An 18,360-nucleotide genomic window follows, 5' to 3' on the forward strand; every position below is an offset into this window, starting at 1 on the left:
AATTAGTAAATTGACAAGCATAAAATGTATCATTAAATATTTTTTTAATAGTTGTTCCTTAGAGGCATTAAATGATTCATTTATTACAAATGACATATTATAATATTCGTGTTTGTCAAATTCTTTATTTGTTCTTTAATTAATTTTATTTGTGGTGCGTTATGTGTTTGTCCTATGTTAAAATTAATTGCTTTAATGCATTTTAGATTACACATTCCATATATTAATCTAGCTGCTTTTGTTACCATTCCTAACATTGTACTTCTTTTAGATACTGTATATCCTATCGAGTCTAATACTAGGTTTTTCTTTTTTTGTATGTATTTTACTATAGCACTAGCTGGGTAGATTAAGTTTTTACAATTTTTGTCGGGATTATGTATATACATACTGTATGTACTCCTTACACATTGTTTCAGTTTTTTCTACGACGGCATCTATATAGTCAAATTGTTCCTTATAATTAGCAAGGTTAATATATGCAGTTAGGTCCCATTCAGATGTAATAAGTTTCTAAGGTCCCCGATTTTCGTAGTATAGACCGGAATGTTGTGTTAATTGTTCGTCGGCGTATATCGGAATGTTCCCGACGTGAATGGTACAATTAGAAGTATAAGTCTGAAAATCGTTTCAGCCTATTAGTCAAGTTTAGTTCTTAGGTATTTATGTTGCATAGGTTCTTTACGATAAAATATAAGTATAATGAAATTACTATTAACCCATTCCTGAAAAGTGTAATAAAAATAATAATAATAAATATAATAATTCAAAAACTTGTCCCGATAAAATATAATAATAAAAAAACTAATAGGGGAAGACGGGGTATTACCGTATGCGGGGCAAAATCGTATTATCGGAATGTTATCAATAATTGTTATCATGGAGGTAAACTGAAGACACCGATTTGAAACGTTTTGTTTGCTTATCTATTGAATATGATAGTGCACTTGTTTTGATATCACGTTTTTAAAATAAATACGTTTTATGTTTTTACTTTCAATTACTAAAATATTATCAACATTTCAAAGAGTGAATTTTTATATGCGAAAAAATTGTTCAGGTATGTCATATTTATTATTCAATAGCTAATGAAGTGTAATTTACATTTGTTGTATAAATGCATTCATTTATTAATTTAATGTTTGATATAAAGCTCGAAAACTTTTAATAGTCTTGTGGGGCAAAATCGTATGGGGCAAAATCGTATGGTTATACACTGTACGGTTTTACTACGTTGATATTTTGACAATTGCTATGGTTGAATTTAAACAATTTATTAGTACCTATTGAATTGTTTTATTTTTCTTAGTATGGTTCGTAATTATATTCGGAAATCAAACAGACAATCATGGTTGGAAGATGATATGAAAATGGCTGTATTAGCTGTGGTGGAAAGAAGTTTGACTTATGATGCTGCGTCTATTCGTTATGAAGTTCCTCGTTCAACGTTACAGGATCGAGTCAATAAAGTTAAAGAAGGAAAATTAAATGTACAACAGTGTGGATTAAAAGGTATATATTTTAATGATTACACAATATTATGGTAATTAGTTTGATATAGGTATTATTACAGAAAATTTCTTATTAAGAAAACCAATTTTTTTCTACTGATATTAGATAACATATTATTTAGTTATAAGGGGGTGCTTATTGTAAACTTGTCAATTATGTGCTGAAATAATTGTTTTCAATTAAAAGTATAATTTTTTATTGTTATAGCTTTGGGACATTATCAAAAAGTATTTTCAATCGAACAAGAAAATGTTCTTGTACAATATTTAAAAGACATGGAAAGTCGTTTGTTTGGCTTAACACAAAATCATTTTAGAAAAATGGCCTTTGAACTTGCCGAAAGAAACAATATTGCTCATAATTTTAATAAAACAAATGGTTTAGCAGGTGAATTAAGCAATGATTATTTTTATTTATATATTTTAAAGTTTATTGTTATATTATCTTTTAATTTTTTTTATGTAGGTCAAGATTGGTTAAAAGGCTTTTTATTAAGGCACCCAGAGTTGTCAGTACGGATCCCAGAACCAACTTCAGCTGTGAGAGCTATGGGCTTCAATCGACCGGTGGTGAATAGTTTTTATGATTTGTTAAAAAAATGTTATGAGACTCATCACTTTAAGCCAGAACAAATTTTTAATGTTGATGAAAGTGGATTGTCAAATGTAGCCAAAAGTAGAGCCAAAATAATTTCCCAAAAGGGACGAAGACAAGTTGGCAAACTGTCATCAGCTGAAAGAGGTCAAAATGTTACAGTGACAATTTGTTTTTCAGCATCGGGTTCATATATTCCCCCATTATTAATATTCCCTAGAGTCAGATTAAATCCAGATTTTGAAGAAGAAGCACCACCTGGATCATTGGTTGTTTGTCATCCATCAGGGTGGATGCAATCCGAAATATTTGTGCAGTGGCTTCATCATTTTATTAAGCATACACATCCCACAAAAGAAAACCCTATTTTATTGCTTTTAGATGGTCATGTTACTCATGTTAAAAACCTTGAAGTTATAGATGTAGCCCGCAAAAATAATATAGTTATCATTTGTTTTCCTCCCCATACAACTCACAAATTACAACCGTTAGATGTGAGCTTTATGGGTCCACTCAGTACATACTATAGCCAAGAGTTAGATTTGTGGTTACTTAACCACCCAGGCCAAGTTGTTGGTCTTCGCCACATTTCTAAAATTTTTCGTGAGGCATATCTAAAAGCAGCAACTCCTAAAAATGCAATTTCTGGTTTTAGAAAAACTGGTATAGCTCCATTTAATTCAGACATATTTGACAATTCTGACTTTGCTCCAGCTGAAACTACCAATAATATTGAAATGTCATTAGATACCCAAACACAACCTTGTTGTTCAGCTGATAATAATAGTGCTCTTGCATTATATTCTACTCCCCAACCTAGTTCCTCTGCTAATACATTGAATACTGAACAACCTGCAGATAATGTTCAAAATGCAGCTGTTTCATCTTTATTGTCTCAAAGTTTGGTATTAGAAACACCACATACAACTTTTTCTTCAAATGAAAAACAGATTTTTACTATATCTCCAGAAATTATTTTGCCAATACCAAAAGCTCAAAATATTAACAGATCATCAAGAAGAAGAGGAAAGACAGCAATTATCACTGAAAGTCCATACAAAAAAGAACTCCAAGAAGCTAAAGAAAACAGCAAACCACTGCCAAAGAAAAAACAAAAGAAAAATAATATTAAAAAAAGATTATTCACTTCTACAGATGAAGAAGAAATTCACCCCAAAAAGCTATGTGTTTCAACTGATGATGATGACAGTGCCGACGAAGAGTGTATATATTGTAGTATGCCATACAAAGAAGACTCAAAGGGAGAGAAATGGGTTAAATGTATAAATTGCTGTAGATGGTGTCATGAGCTTTGTGGAGGAGTTGATAACTGGAAGACCTACATTTGTGATCTTTGTATAAAAAAAAAATAAGTAAAACATTATTGATTAAGGTAATTTTTATTTCTTATAAGAAAAAAAGGTTTTGTTTTATTTTTATATTACATATTGTTTACTATATTTATATGCTAGGCAGGCATAATGTTAAGTTTTGTTATTATTTTTTTTTGAAAAAGTTATAAAAAGTTTTTGTTTTTTTAATATTTACATATTATTTTATGTTTACCTACTATATTTATGTGCTAGGCAGGCATAATGTTAAGTTTCATTATTATTTTTTTTGGAAAAGTTATAAAAAAGTTATTTTGGTATAATAATTTATATTTCTTATAAAAAAATAAGGTTTTGTTTTATTTTTATGATTATAATAAACTGTTTATGTTCTAGCTAGAATTGCCAAAAAAATTTATCATATTAAATTTTGTTATTATTTTTATTAAAAAGTAATTTTGTGTGGTCATTTTTATTTCTTATATTAAAAGAAGATTTTGTTTTATTTTAATAACTTTATAGGTACTTAGGTAAGTTGTATTTGTTGTACTACTGCCAATGGGAGCAGGTTTTATCGCATATTGTATTGTGTTATTAATTTGTTGACATTTTGAAGAATTGAAAACAATGTTTAGGTACATTTTTAATTAATGAAAATGAAATCATACATAGCTTACTACCTACTGCCTAATTTTAGTTAAACTTTATAAATGAATTAAACAAAAGACCAATACCAATTAATAATTTACCAATAAATATAATGAACTGTGTTTTGGTATAAAAAATTATCCTCATACGATTTTGCCCCAGGGTACATACGGATTTACCCCGCACCTGGGGTAAATCCGTATTTTTCCCAAAAAAAGTAAAACGCAAATTAGACACATTTAAAAAAAAAAAATACAAAAAAGTTTCGAATAAAAGTTATAGACCATAAGTTGTTCTATATATACCAGTTTAAAAAATTTAATTTCGTTAAAAATTACATGATTCATAAGCCATGGAAGCTTAACCGTACGGTACTGCCCCGCCTTCCCCTACCTAATCCATTTACATAAAAGTGATTGATAATGATAAAAATGATAGTGCCCATAACCCAATAAAATAAATATTATTTAAACGAAATGTTTGATTAAATTTGCTTAGGTACGTTTATCTCGTATTGTATATCATTTATGATATTTTTATATATCTTATACATAATATTATGTAGAAATAGACAACGCGTCCATTGTACGTCTGTTCGCGGATCATGTGCTTCTATTCCCCCATGGTAATATGGGTCGTCACACAATAAACTGTGTGCTTCGTCGAGTTTGAGTGCCCGCCCATTTTTAACATGTTTTCCTAAAGGTATAGTTGCAAGTTGCTATTAATATGTTTTTGTCGCCCATGTCGACTAGTTGTAGGAAGAAATGGCAATCCATGTCGACGTCCCATCCTCGTAACAAGAACACGGGTCGATCTATATGTAAGAGTCCTAGTATCATTTTATCGGTACTGCCTTCCCACACCAGTATCGCTTCGTGTTTGTCTAGTTGATTTTTAATTTGGGGTTGTGTTAAGACTTAAGTTAGGCTTTTGTGAGTGGTCAGAACTCAGAGTCGTACATTTGCGAGAGTACTGTGTAAAGCGAAACTAGTTTATCTCCTCAAAAAAAAATTTGAAATTGCTTTACTAATCGTATCCACTAGTCGTGAGTCACGGCTCGATCTTCTTGTAATATTAGGGCACTCCTCTCGTTTGGTGACTATTATGATATCGGCCCATGATGGCGCCTGATATTAAAATTAGTAGGTCACGGCCGAAGTTGCCGAACTCGAAATCCACGATTGCGAATTCGGGTACTTAACTCTAAAACAGGGCGGCCCCCTTTTCGGCCAAAATGTACCCTTCCCTTTTCGGCCAGCACCTACATTGTACAACATTGTACCCTTTAAGAGGACGCTATACCCGCATGCGTTGTCTCCGTCTTACAAACGTACAACATAGCAAAAAACTGTTTTGCGCAGGAAAGAACCGAGAAGGCTACAGTCATAACTAAGAAACGAGATTTGCACCACATAAAAGGAGAACTTAGGCAGTGCAACGTTGTTTTTATTTTTTTGATATCACTTATATGAAAAAAGTTCTTACAGTTTCAAAAACCATTTTTGTTTGTGTTTTTCAAACTCGAAAAACCTATTTCATATAAATGATATTAAAAAAATAAAAACAACGTTGCACAGCCAAAGCTCTCCTTTTTATGTGGTGAAAATCTCGTTTCTTAGTTATGATTGTAGCCTTCTCGGTTCTTTCCTGCGCAAAACAGTTTTTGCTATGTTGTACATTTGTAAGACGGAGACAACGCATGCGGGTGTAGTGTCCTATTAATGTTTGTTCGTTTGTATTTTAATAGTATATCCACAAATTTATTCTTATTACTAATTTACTAATTTATAATTATGGTAGGTGTGTTAATTGTATTTCAATAATTTATAAATACTATGACAATTAATTATATATTAATAATTTTTGGAACATTGTGTTCAAGAAAATAAAAATAAATATGATTACTGTTGGCATTTTGTAATGTCCCTGGGTACCTACCTATATTATGTAAAAAATAAATTAATATAATAATAACTGTTGACTTTTTAGGGACATAATAGGTAATGCATTCGTATATGTGTTACACTATTTGTATAGGTACCTATTTGACTATACGAGTAGATAAGTATATTATTCATTAGTGCACACATGAGGTGATCAGGAATCAGGATAGGTAGTAGACATATAACATGTATTTCTATAAATTAAACCAAAACGTATATGTCTATATCAAGTATTTACCTAGATTGTTAGTGCACTATTTGTTTTTTCCCTCTGATCTACGCACAACATAACAAATTGTACGTTCACAATAAAATAATTATAATTACTAAAATTAGGGTGAAATATCCTCCTATAAAATTTAAAATTAAGATTATTATCTAGGGCTACTCATAGGCGTTTTATTATATTTTAATTTGAAAGAGAGTTATAACTTATAAGTGTTTAAAATGTACAAACAATTTATAATTTTAAAATACTCATAAGCATAACTTGCTTTAAAATTAAAATATGAGATGCCCTAGATAATAATTTTAACTTTAAATTTTTTATAAGAGGTAATTTCACTATAATTTTAGAAATTATTATTGTAAACGTAAAATTTTGCTATGTTGCGCGTGGGTCAGAGAGATAAAACAAAAAGTGCGTCGACATCCTCTTAACTTAAATGTGTAATAAATTATAATACACACAACTCATAGAGTAGTCTTATTTTGGAATATTTTATTTGTATTTTTATGTATTGAAAAATTAAACAATATATTTATATTTTACAATTTATCCCAGTACTGGGGTAGTGTAACAAAATAAATTATGGTATTAAATGTTATATAAATGTATGTATTTATTGCTAAGGGCATACAATAAAATACATATTAAAAAACCATAAACTATATATTATAACCAAAAAAATGTTCATGAAAATGTACAGCTCTAGTAAAACCACTACAAAAATAGTTAAAAAAGTAGTTTCTTACATCACATAGTTGTGAACTTTTTGTAGAAACAAATTTATCTCTCCAAGTATTCAATAACCATTTCTTTCTCCTCTCTTCGTTAGTTGGATAATTAAACATCTAAAAACCTTTCTTGTCACTTCTATGACAGTTAATTGCTGCACAGCCTCCCATATTATTTATATCTTATATTAAAAGTAAATAAAGTAAAATAATTTAGTTCATTTAGTTTTAAATCACTTCTAATAGGTACATCACAGATTATAAATTATAATATTGAATAAAACATAACAAACTAAAAATCCTTTAAAAAGAACTGATAGTCATTCGAAGTAATAAGTCGATAAAGAGAAAAATGGTGGCTAGCTATACCTTAAATTTAATCTATTCTGTGAACTATCTTTACATGGCACTATTTTCATGGTAGGTTTACCGACACAAATAACAAAATTACCAGGAAGGCAGTAACGTTATTAAGCAGAGATAATGGTATTCACTGAGCAGTGAGCCAGATCACATTCTGGTGCCAGTTGACCTTCTATATCATCTAAATGTAGCAATTCTGATTCAATATTAATTACATAATGTTTACGTACTATGTAAATGAGCAATTAATCCAGACATTGATGAAAAATGATTTTGAACATAACGAACATAATGATTGACGTACATTTTCAAGTCTAAATTTTCATTTTAATCATTACATATTGTGTAGGTACAAGTTACGTTAAATAACTTTAGCTTTCTTTATGTCCTTATGTTTATTCTGAAATGTTTGTACAAACCTGAAATGGTAAGAAACTTTGTCTCGCAAAATTCACAGGAAAACATAATGAAATAATTAATAAGCTAAAAACTTATAGTACCCTAATGAATATTGAATTCTAAATTCAAATTTCATAATTTATTATTTTATTCAACCGTTGAAAAACTCAAAAACAAGGCATTGATATTCTCGTTATCATAGTTCATGGATTCTACAACAATTTTTCCTGCTAAGAGCCATTCGTGTATACCTGATATCGATTTTTGTTGTTATCAGAATTCGACGTCACTGATAACATTTAGACAATATTTCCAAGTTTCTAACTAATATTTTGAGTTAACAAGTTAACAGTATTGAGTATTGTTCCTTAAAAAATTGGTCTACAAATACATTTTCTGTAGGTCCTTGAATTCTTATGGTACAGAAATAATTTCGTATTACGTCTTTGGGTGACGAGTTTTCTATCCACCTGTTGACTAAACGTCAGTAGACTATTATACACTCATCTAAAATCATAAAATATGTTATTGGTGCTATTATGGATAGGGCTGTGACCAGAGAACCAATTTGGCAGAAGTGCAAATTTTGTCACAATGCCACGTTTGAACAATTGCATCAATTTGAACGGTAAGTACATCAATATTAGATTAATAAATGTATGCAACCAATGGTCAAGTTTAACTAATAATTTCATCGATGTATATTCTCATATTTTGTAGTCATGTTTGAATAAAATATGTGAGATTTATGTATATAGTTAATATTGGTTTAAAATTATTTCTTATACATTTATTTGAGACTGTCAAATGTCAGTTATATGTTAGGTATATGGTGACTTAAATAACATTACACTATAGTACTTTTTTTGTACTCAAGGTTAGGTAAATATTAAAATATCTAGGTAAATTTACTATTGCATAATGATTTTTTTTTAAATTAAATTTTACAACAGTGAAAATATTAATAGATTTCTGTTTTTTATTGTAAAATATTGTATAAGAAGCTCTGAATAAATATTATGAAGAATTATTTAATGATATTGTCAATATTAACTATATTAGATACATTAAATATTATATCTTACTAATTTTTAATCAAGATACACTTATTTAGCATATGATTATAACCTTTACACAGTTATTAAACCATGTAGGTAATTCTTAATCAAAAAAATCAACAAATGTACAATTGCTTGTAATTTCTAACCAGTATTGTAAGTTATTTTATAAGTACATATAGAGTATATAGAGTATTTCAATATGTAAATTTTGACCCAAATATATTAAATATCAATAGATAGGCCAAGTATAAGTTAAATATAAAGGAATTGAAATAAATCATACAAAGATTAAGTACCTCATTAAACACCAAACATATATTTTATATTAACAGTTTACCTACCCATGCTATTATATATTATAATTTGATTAAATGTACTATACAATATTTTTTTTGAATATAGTAATAAAACAAGAAGCGTTCATGCATTAAAATATCTAATAATTTTTTAAATAATTATTATAGACACTTGTACGATGTGCATAGTAGAAGAAAAGATGGTCAGTACTTTTGTGAGTATGGTGACACTAGAATTTGCTGCAAAAAGTCTAATGAATCCGATTACAAAATACATGTTGTCTACAACCATGCTTTCCAATCAGTAAATTGTGTCAAACCCTACCGTAAAACATCAGATAATAAACGTCCAGCAGATGAATGGAATTTCTACTCAGCCTCCCAAAGTCTTGCTACTGTTTTAAATGATCCAAGACGGCCTCGAACTGTATGTTTTTGGTTTTTAATTTAATAAACATAAATTTACAAATCAACTTTTACATGAAATTATATTTTAATTGTATATGTAGTCAAACAAAAATATATTTTAATTGAAATACCTACATTTAATTTCTTTTAGAAAGATTTCTTTACTAAAATATGGGGTGATAAATTCACTGATACAAGTCCAATTCCACCACCTCAACATTTGCCTGTAATAAGGCCTCAATACTTTCAAACCTATCTTAAACGTATACCAAAAGTAAGGAATTTATTTATTTTTACAATATTTTTTATATAATTTAATAATTATGTTTACTGTTAATTTTTAGCGACATAAAAAACTTGTGGAACCTCAACCGAAAAAAGATAAACAGGATTATCCTTCAGAAATCCTTCAGCAATTTCCGAATTTACGATTAACTAAATCAACAGGTTAGAATAAAAACATGAATTATATACCTAGTAAAAAAAAGCTACGGGAAACTAAACTAACTTATTTATCCACAAAAACTAATTATATTAAGTTGAGTAGGTTGTATTAATAATTCTAAAATAATTGAATCTTATATAATGTTATATAAAAGATTTTTTTTTTTAACCCAAAAATTTTAATCAATGAAAAATACTATAGTTGGTGAATGATTGAAAAATGTTACATATTTTAGTAGAGTTTAGGAACCTTGTGTTAACCCAAGAAATACACTTCAACTTACATAAGACACTGGAAATTTGTAATGTTGTTTACTTTATTATTTTAAAAATTGTTTATACATTTTGAAATAATAAATAGGGTTTTAACTATTTTAGGTTTAAAAAAAAATCACATTGTTATATACAATTAGTGTATAATATAGATTTAATTAATTTCAAGATATATTGTTTATCTACAAAATATTATATTATTTAAATTCTATCTATGACATTTGTTAGTATTTTTCTGTGGAAATTCCCTTAGAACATTTCTATGTTAAGATATAGATAATTTTATATCAAATATTTTCAGTCTCACTCATTTATCTCAACTTTTTATTGTGTGTGTTTTTTTAAAATGATAATTATTAACTCAAATATAAATAATTGTTTATTGTGTTACAGAAAGATACATGTGTGTAATAAACAAAAAAAATTGTCTTTTTTCCGTAGCTTTTTTTCCTATTAGGTACCATATTTTATTATATGAGCTATAATATAATCTTATTTCTATGCTTATTCTCAGCTTATTCAAAGCTATATTATTTAAATTGAGCAACATTAAAAGGTATGCATATTGTTATATTATTTTCAGACAGGGTGAGTTATGATTTATCTGAAGTTCCATCTATATTTTTGGAACCTCATTTTGATCTCAGTAAACGTGAAACATTATTTACGGTGTTTCCCAATATATTCCTCACATCAGATACCCACGCCAATGATGTTACAGCTAATATTAGAATATCTGATAAATCCATCCTCGAGAAAAAGGTAATTTTTAAATATTTGTTATGTTGATGGCATTTCATGTTTTTCATAATTTTTCTTTTAGTTGAGCCATTATATGGATACTGTAGAGGTTAAAATTGCACAACAGGTAAGTTCAAAATCAGAAGCATTTTTCCATACAATGACATCACATGATACTCTTATGGAACAAATTCATCTATCAATACAATTAGCTCAAAACCTGCGGTATGTATATATAATATAATCTATATATATAAAAGACAAAAACTATTTGCGTATGACTATATCCTTTATGCATTCCTTAACCGTTCATCCAATTGAGATGAAATTTGATACAGAGATAGATTAGACCTTGGGAAAGAAAATAGGCATGGAAAACAGGGATTTTGAGTTAATTATTATTATTATGTTTTTTGTTTATAAATGATTGCTATTGGGTTTAGTATTTATAATTATTACTAGCTAATCCTGAGCACTTCGTTGCCCGTTATATGTACCAACTCTATATGACTCAAACTTTGTTCAATTCGTTATTTAATATTCGGTTAATGGTGTTAAAAATGTATCTTAACTTTTCTGTTGCCTGGAATAAAAATTCTGATTTGCAACAGCATATTATCAGGTAGGCAAACTACCTGCGGTATATCGCGGACCCAGTGCTGTTTGTACGTAAGTGTATGATTTAACTCTAAAGTATCAAAGTTGTACCAAGTTTATTTTGATATTATACGGTGGATTGATATAATCAATTAATACATAATCCTAACCTAACCTAACTGTACTAAAATCCGATGAATAAAAAAACCAAATTTAACCCTTTTTAAATTAGCATTTCTTCTTTCCAGAGATCTGCATACAAACATTCATTTATATATAATATAGCTGATCCTGCGCACTTGATGGCCCGTAAAAAATGACAACTCTTAAAAATATTATTACTGTTCAACTCTTTTTTGGTGTAGCATACTGCAGTAAGTGCAACTCTAGCCACCCTCTGGTAGGCAATGTGCGAAAATTTGATTTGATGCATGCTTGTACCTGATCTGCCCGATTAACCAATAGCAACCAATAATATTTAAATACTATTTCTATTAATTATTTCTCCTATAGCCAATAGCAACCATTTATAAACAAAAATTTCCATCGTAAATCTCAAAATTCCTGTTTGAGCACTTCTATTAATTGGTCATAGCGTGTTATATAGTCTATAGCCTTCCTCGATGAATGGACTATCCAACAAAAAAATAATTTTTCAATTCGAACCAGTAGTTCCTGAGATTAGCATGTTCAAACAAATAAACTCTATAGCTTTATATATTAGTATAGATTATCAATGCGATCGGCCTGTGTATTTTAGTACAGAATGTATAGAGTTCAAACCACCGTCTTAGTGGACCAATTTTTTTCATTTTTTAATACTTTAGAGTTAAACTATACATATATGTACGGATCACGCCGGGTTTGCGATCTACCGCAGGTAGATTACTTACTTGATAATATATTGCTCGCATGATCACAAAAACCTAGCAATAGCAACACATTGCTGTGTCCAGCTAGTTTAATATGTTTCAAGATTGAATATACAGTACAGCAGAGCGACATCCACTAACCCACTTTTTTTTTTTAAATATAAAATTGATGAATAATAATAAAAAAAAAACAAACTTTGAATTAAATAATATTCATAAATGTTTATATTCTTCGTTTTCCAAACATCGTTTTGGACAGTTTTTTTCATCTGCAGTTCTTCTGCCACTTTTAATCCAGCTCTCAACATAATGATTTGGTTTAAACAACTCAACAGGAGGTCCAATACAGTTAAGGAATACCAACGAAGATATGTGTCCTGTGGTCAAAACATTTCTTTTTGATGTTACAATATTATCTAATATTAGTGTAAACTGACTATATTAATTATCACTGTATTTTATGATAAGGAATTTTCGTACAAGGTCGATACAAATATACAAATATTGTGACTACCTATTAAGTAAATTTGGCATCAGAAAATGCCGATTTATAAATTCACTAGTTTATGTTGCATTCCCAGCATTCTGTTTCTAATAAATAGAAGGGATACGCTCAAAAAAAATTTTAAAAAAAGGGGGAATCCACCCAAATCAACCACTGATTTTAAGTATTTAATGCTTAAGAGGACGCTACGCAGACATTTGTTGTCTCCATCTTACAAGTGTGTAACATAACAAATTTTACACTCAGTAGATCACGTTTAGCTATGTAAGTTTAAAAATTAGAGTTAATTAGAGTGACCTCTTATAAAATTTAAATGTAAGATTATTATCTAGGGCATCATCTCAAAGGCTTTTTATTATATTTTAATTTTAAAGCGAGTTATGATCATTTTAAAATTGTAAATTGTTTGTAAATCTTAAAATACTCATAACTCACTTTAAAATGAAAATATAACAAAAAGCCTATGATATGCCGTAGATGATAATCTTACCTTTAAATTTCATAAGAGGTCATTTCACTATAGTTGTAAACTAACGGAGCTAGACGTGATCTGCTGAGCGTAAAATTGGCTATGTTACGCCCTTGGAAGACAGCAACAACAAATGTCTGTGAAGTCCTCTTATAAGACTGTTATAACTTATATGAATTAGTTTTAATTAATGTTTTATTTACTTAGATGTAGAATCAGAGAAGTGAATGAAAAATTTGTATCAAAACCATTGACAATTTTAAAAACTAAAACCACAATTTTAAATCATACCAATATTATTGAAAAGGTATGAATAAAATAATAATAATAATATAACCTTATAATGTAAATATGTAATGGAAAATATTTATTAATTATTTTAAATATTGTTGCTTGCATCTTATCTTGTTTTTATTGTTAATAGTTGAAATTAATGGCTACAGTATATCACACACAAACGACAATACAAGTACTACTATCTGCTGCTGATTATGTTGCTGCTTTAGACTTAATTTATACCACTAAGGATTTATTATCTAAAGAACTTTCTGGAGTCCACTGCTTCAGGTATTAATAATTATTATATATAGTTATTACATGTTACAACATTGTTTTTAGAAATGACATTAAAATAATGTAAATAATTTTAGGCATTTGACTTCAGAATTAAATGAAATTATTAAAATGATAGATGCATTAATGGCTGGTGAATTTGAAAGATGTTCATCAGCAGACCTCAATCGTCCATTAGTAGGTACTGACATAGAAGTTTTGGAAAAAGTAAGTTTTTCATCTAAGCATTTTAACATTACTAGAATAAAATTAATTCAATCGTTGAACATTTTTTCATAAGGACAAATTATTTTCAATACTTATGGGGATGTTACGGCGTAAAAATTGGGCATTTTTAGAAGCATACAGTAAAGAATGTGAAACAGCAATAAGTGCTGCAATTAAAAAAAGTGTTATAGATACAGTTGCAAATAGTGATGTTGATCATCAGATCAGTCAGTCATCAAATTTAGAAAGTTATTTGCATTGTTTAACTACTAATGAGTGGTTGAATATGCTAGAAGACTGTTCTTACACTTTGTCTCTTCTTTTACGAAGAATAAAGGTTAGTTATAAAATGATTAAATAATGTTTCTTAATCATTAATGTAAAAAAAGGTTCAATCTTCAATACCATACATTGATTATATTCAAAAAAAAATTTTTGTAAGTGTTTTTATTTTAAACACGTTTTCTTATTTAGGAAATCTAAATGAATTGAAAACATTTTTTTATCTGCATTTGAAATATTAATTTTTCTAGATTGATACTTTTTGTAAATTGTTTATAAATCTATTATGATTTTCTACATTTGATAAACTAATTATTTATTGCTTAATATAATAAATTCATGAATTTATTAGATAGGTATATTAAATTTAAAAGATTCAAAATTAGTAACTATTTATTATGGTTTTGTTCTTTAAAATAAGTTATTCAATTTAAAAATAAATTAAATAAAGAAAATTATTAATTTTAAATGTAATAACTACCTATGTACATTTTTAACCTAATTGTATTACATCTATGTATTTATATTTTAGGCAGGATATAATATCATGCATCATGCTCTTAATGTCAGCGCTAAAAAGTTCAATAGTCAGAATGAAAATACTATTGAGTAAGACATTGGCTTGTTAATCTAATGAACAATATTTTGATATTTAATAATTCAGTGACTTAAATACAATTAATTTTAGTTTAGAAGAACCGTCATTTGACTATAATCTAAGTGAAGAAGATTATATTAAAGTCAGAGCAAAGCTGACTAATCTTTTAAACTCTATAACCGAGTGCGCTGTTGTTAAATATGCTCAATTAGTTAATAAGAGTTCAAGTGCCAAGTATGTGCTTTGTTTTAAAAAAAATATTGTTATAAGTTATTATAAGTATTATGTAAATATAATTATTCACTTCATATTTTTTTGATGTCTTCAATAGTACTGAGAGTGAACAAGTTAGTGGTATTACCGAACAACTCAATGGAGATGATGAATCCAGAAATTATTGTTTATCAGATCAAAAACAGTTGTTACGATTGTCTGAATGTATAAAACATTTGAGTGAATGTTACGTGGAAGTATGCCCTAATCAAGATGTCGGATTTAAAATATTACAGACTGCCATGCAATCAGAGGTTGTATTCTTGATTACCAATAATCAATTTTATGTCATGATATTTACAATTGTATTATATATTCCAGGCCAATAATTTCATTAAAAAATTTCATACTGAGAAAATCAACAAACTGCAATTACTTTTAGATAGCGAAAACTGGCGGCAAAAAGTTGTGCCTTCAGAATTTCAACACTTAGTTGAATATATTCAAACTACTGGTATTTATGTTTTTGACTATTTATAATTTGTAGTTTGATTTATAAATTGATTATTTAAATGTATATTAAATAATAATAATAATAATAATAGTAATCTTTATTAACGGAAATATAATTCCAAATTACATTTTTTTTTTATATATTATATAATACAACATTTTTATAGCTATATATTAATTTACAACAATTATACAATAATATAATAATAACAACAATAATAACGATAATAAGGTATACAAAAAATACAAAGTAATACTTAAAATAATTGTATTTAATATATCTTAATATTTGAACAGAAAATTCTGTTAAGGATGTATTAAAAAAATCAATATTATCAACATAATTTCCAGCCAACATTAGAATATTTGACGGCGAATTTGACATGTATGATGTGGTTACATTTGATATATTAATATGTTTTATTGGATTAATTTTTGTAAGTTAATATATTAAAATTAAAACTAACATTAAAAAATATATTTTAAAGTAAAATATATTGTATGATGAAAATTGTTTATAAAATATTTTATAACAGAATTTAATTTTTTCAAGCTTTAAATAGATTCCTGTCTAAATATGTCATGTAATACTTTTTCAGGTCAATTTTCAATGCCCAAACCATTATCACCAAAGACATCCACTAAACCAGCTCAGATATTGATTGTAAATGATGAAAGTTTTGCAGTGGTTGGGTAAGTTTATTCAATTTTTTTAACACTGCAATTAGAATAATATAATCAAACAATAATTTTAGGACTGTGTTACTTTTGATTCAAATGGTAACTGAGTACTGTACAAAGGCTGATGAGATAAATTTGGCCGCACAAAGTTTGCTACGCTATGTGTGCGATATCTTAAGAGAGTATAACTCTAGATCATATTATTTAGTATTGCAAGCAAAGGCAATATCAAACAAGACTGGTCTAAAGAAAATAACATGTACTAATTTGGTGTTATCACTTAGAGCTTTACAATTGTTACTATGGATTGTACCTTACATACAAACACACTTTTCTAGTAAGTAACACTGTATAATATCTTTCTATTTGTAACAATATAACTGCATGATATAAAATAATCAAAACAGATTAATTTTCTACTGTCTGTCATATTTATTTATATTTTATTCTGAATTCAATTTTTCTTTTCAGGTTTTTTGGAAGAATCTCAAGTGAACACAATATTAAATAGAGTTAAAAACGATATTACAAAACACATCAAAGACATACAAGACAAACTGCATGATATAGTAAAACAGATAATCATGCAGCAAATGTCAAACTGGGAGGCTAAACCTCCTATTCCGTCCAAATCGTTTCAAAATATTTGCAAGTATGAAATTTCCGCTTAGATAATAAAATTGGATAATTTTAATATTACTTTTTATTTTATTGTATTTGATTTTTATAGGCATATATGTAAACTTCATGAGGCCATAGCAAGTATACTGCCAAAAATTCAAATTCAATGCTTGTATAGACGAATTCATATAACATTCAAAGAAATCCTACATGAATGTATAAACAAAATGGACAACACCAATAATGACGGGCCCTTACGCGGGTAATTTAAATGTTTTTACTTACAATTCTAAGCCATTTTGCCTACAATACAACATTTTCTTATATAGTTTTAGAATTGTATTATTTTTTTGATTGTTTGTTGAAAATTAAAATGTTTAGAATTGTGTCGTCTGAATTAATGTTTTACATTAAGTCATTAGAAAGCATAGATGCATTACCCAAAGAAGAAATGGCATTGCAATCAATGAATGATATATGGAATGAAAATTTCTCAACGAACAACGGTCATTAATATAATTACACAGAAAAATTGAGTTGAACAAATTTGTACCTATTTTTTAATGAGTAAACATTAAAATTGTTTTAAAAATAATTTTGTTTCATGGACTGATTAATAAAAAAAACTACCAATAAACCAATGTAATAATGGTCCAATACTTCATATATTTTTATTGTATAAGCTATTTTGATTTATTAAATTCAACATTTTTTTTTCTGGTTTATTGGTATTTTTATAATTTCATGATAGAAGTTATTAACATTTAAGCTTACAACCAATATTACAAAAATATGTTAATTTGTATTCTATAATACTAGTTACTACTATTATTCCTTATTTTATTTTTTTGGTTTTTCATATATTGGATGTTTATAAGAATATTAATCGTTATTGTTTTTCAACTCTGTATTTCATTATTTTATTCAGTTGGTATCATGTTATAAGACTGAATATGCTTGGTCATGAAAAAAAAATTGGCCTATAGACCATAATAATGAAGACTTAAGATTGTATTGCCTAGGTTTTAAATAATTGTATTAAAAATTGTCCTACATTTCCCTGTTTAGTATTTCCTACATATCCAACAAAATAAAAATAAATATAATTCTAACAGTACATTTATAGTAGATGGATAGTGTCATTTGAACAAGATGAGATTCGTGTTGTTTAGTTCAAAACTCAAAAGTTCCACGTAATATTTTAATATTTTTAATGGAAAATAAAATTAAGGTATGGAATGATGTTATCAACATTC

The 18,360-nt window shown here is 27.7% G+C and overlaps 2 protein-coding genes across 3 annotated transcripts; both read left to right on the plus strand.

Annotated features, from left to right (window-relative positions):
- Positions 1–817: 817 nt before the first annotated feature.
- LOC132943853 (uncharacterized) lies at positions 818–4,544 on the plus strand. Of its 2 annotated transcripts, none has more exons than XM_061012979.1 (3): positions 818–1,512; positions 1,720–1,899; positions 1,978–4,544. In XM_061012979.1, the coding sequence occupies exons 1-3, from the start codon at positions 1,311–1,313 to the stop codon at positions 3,477–3,479; spliced, it is 1,884 nt and encodes a 627-aa protein (XP_060868962.1). In that variant the 5' UTR covers positions 818–1,310; the 3' UTR covers positions 3,480–4,544. The 2 variants fall into 2 exon arrangements, with proteins under 2 accessions (XP_060868962.1, XP_060868961.1); XM_061012978.1 differs by having other exon boundaries at positions 818–1,060; positions 1,310–1,512; positions 1,720–4,493.
- A 3,503-nt stretch (positions 4,545–8,047) lies between these two features.
- Positions 8,048–18,007, plus strand: LOC132943997 (vacuolar protein sorting-associated protein 54). Its single transcript, XM_061013197.1, has 19 exons — positions 8,048–8,378; positions 9,276–9,534; positions 9,667–9,789; positions 9,860–9,962; positions 10,816–10,994; positions 11,056–11,198; positions 13,624–13,723; positions 13,841–13,983; positions 14,067–14,196; positions 14,270–14,533; positions 15,011–15,087; positions 15,167–15,310; positions 15,408–15,603; positions 15,671–15,803; positions 16,402–16,495; positions 16,558–16,820; positions 16,955–17,135; positions 17,214–17,366; positions 17,486–18,007. The coding sequence occupies exons 1-19, from the start codon at positions 8,290–8,292 to the stop codon at positions 17,616–17,618; spliced, it is 2,907 nt and encodes a 968-aa protein (XP_060869180.1). The 5' UTR covers positions 8,048–8,289; the 3' UTR covers positions 17,619–18,007.
- Positions 18,008–18,360: the final 353 nt, after the last annotated feature.

The sequence above is a fragment of the Metopolophium dirhodum genome, chromosome 4 (genome assembly GCF_019925205.1).
Source record: "Metopolophium dirhodum isolate CAU chromosome 4, ASM1992520v1, whole genome shotgun sequence".
In the NCBI taxonomy this organism is placed as follows: Eukaryota; Metazoa; Arthropoda; class Insecta; order Hemiptera; family Aphididae; genus Metopolophium; species Metopolophium dirhodum.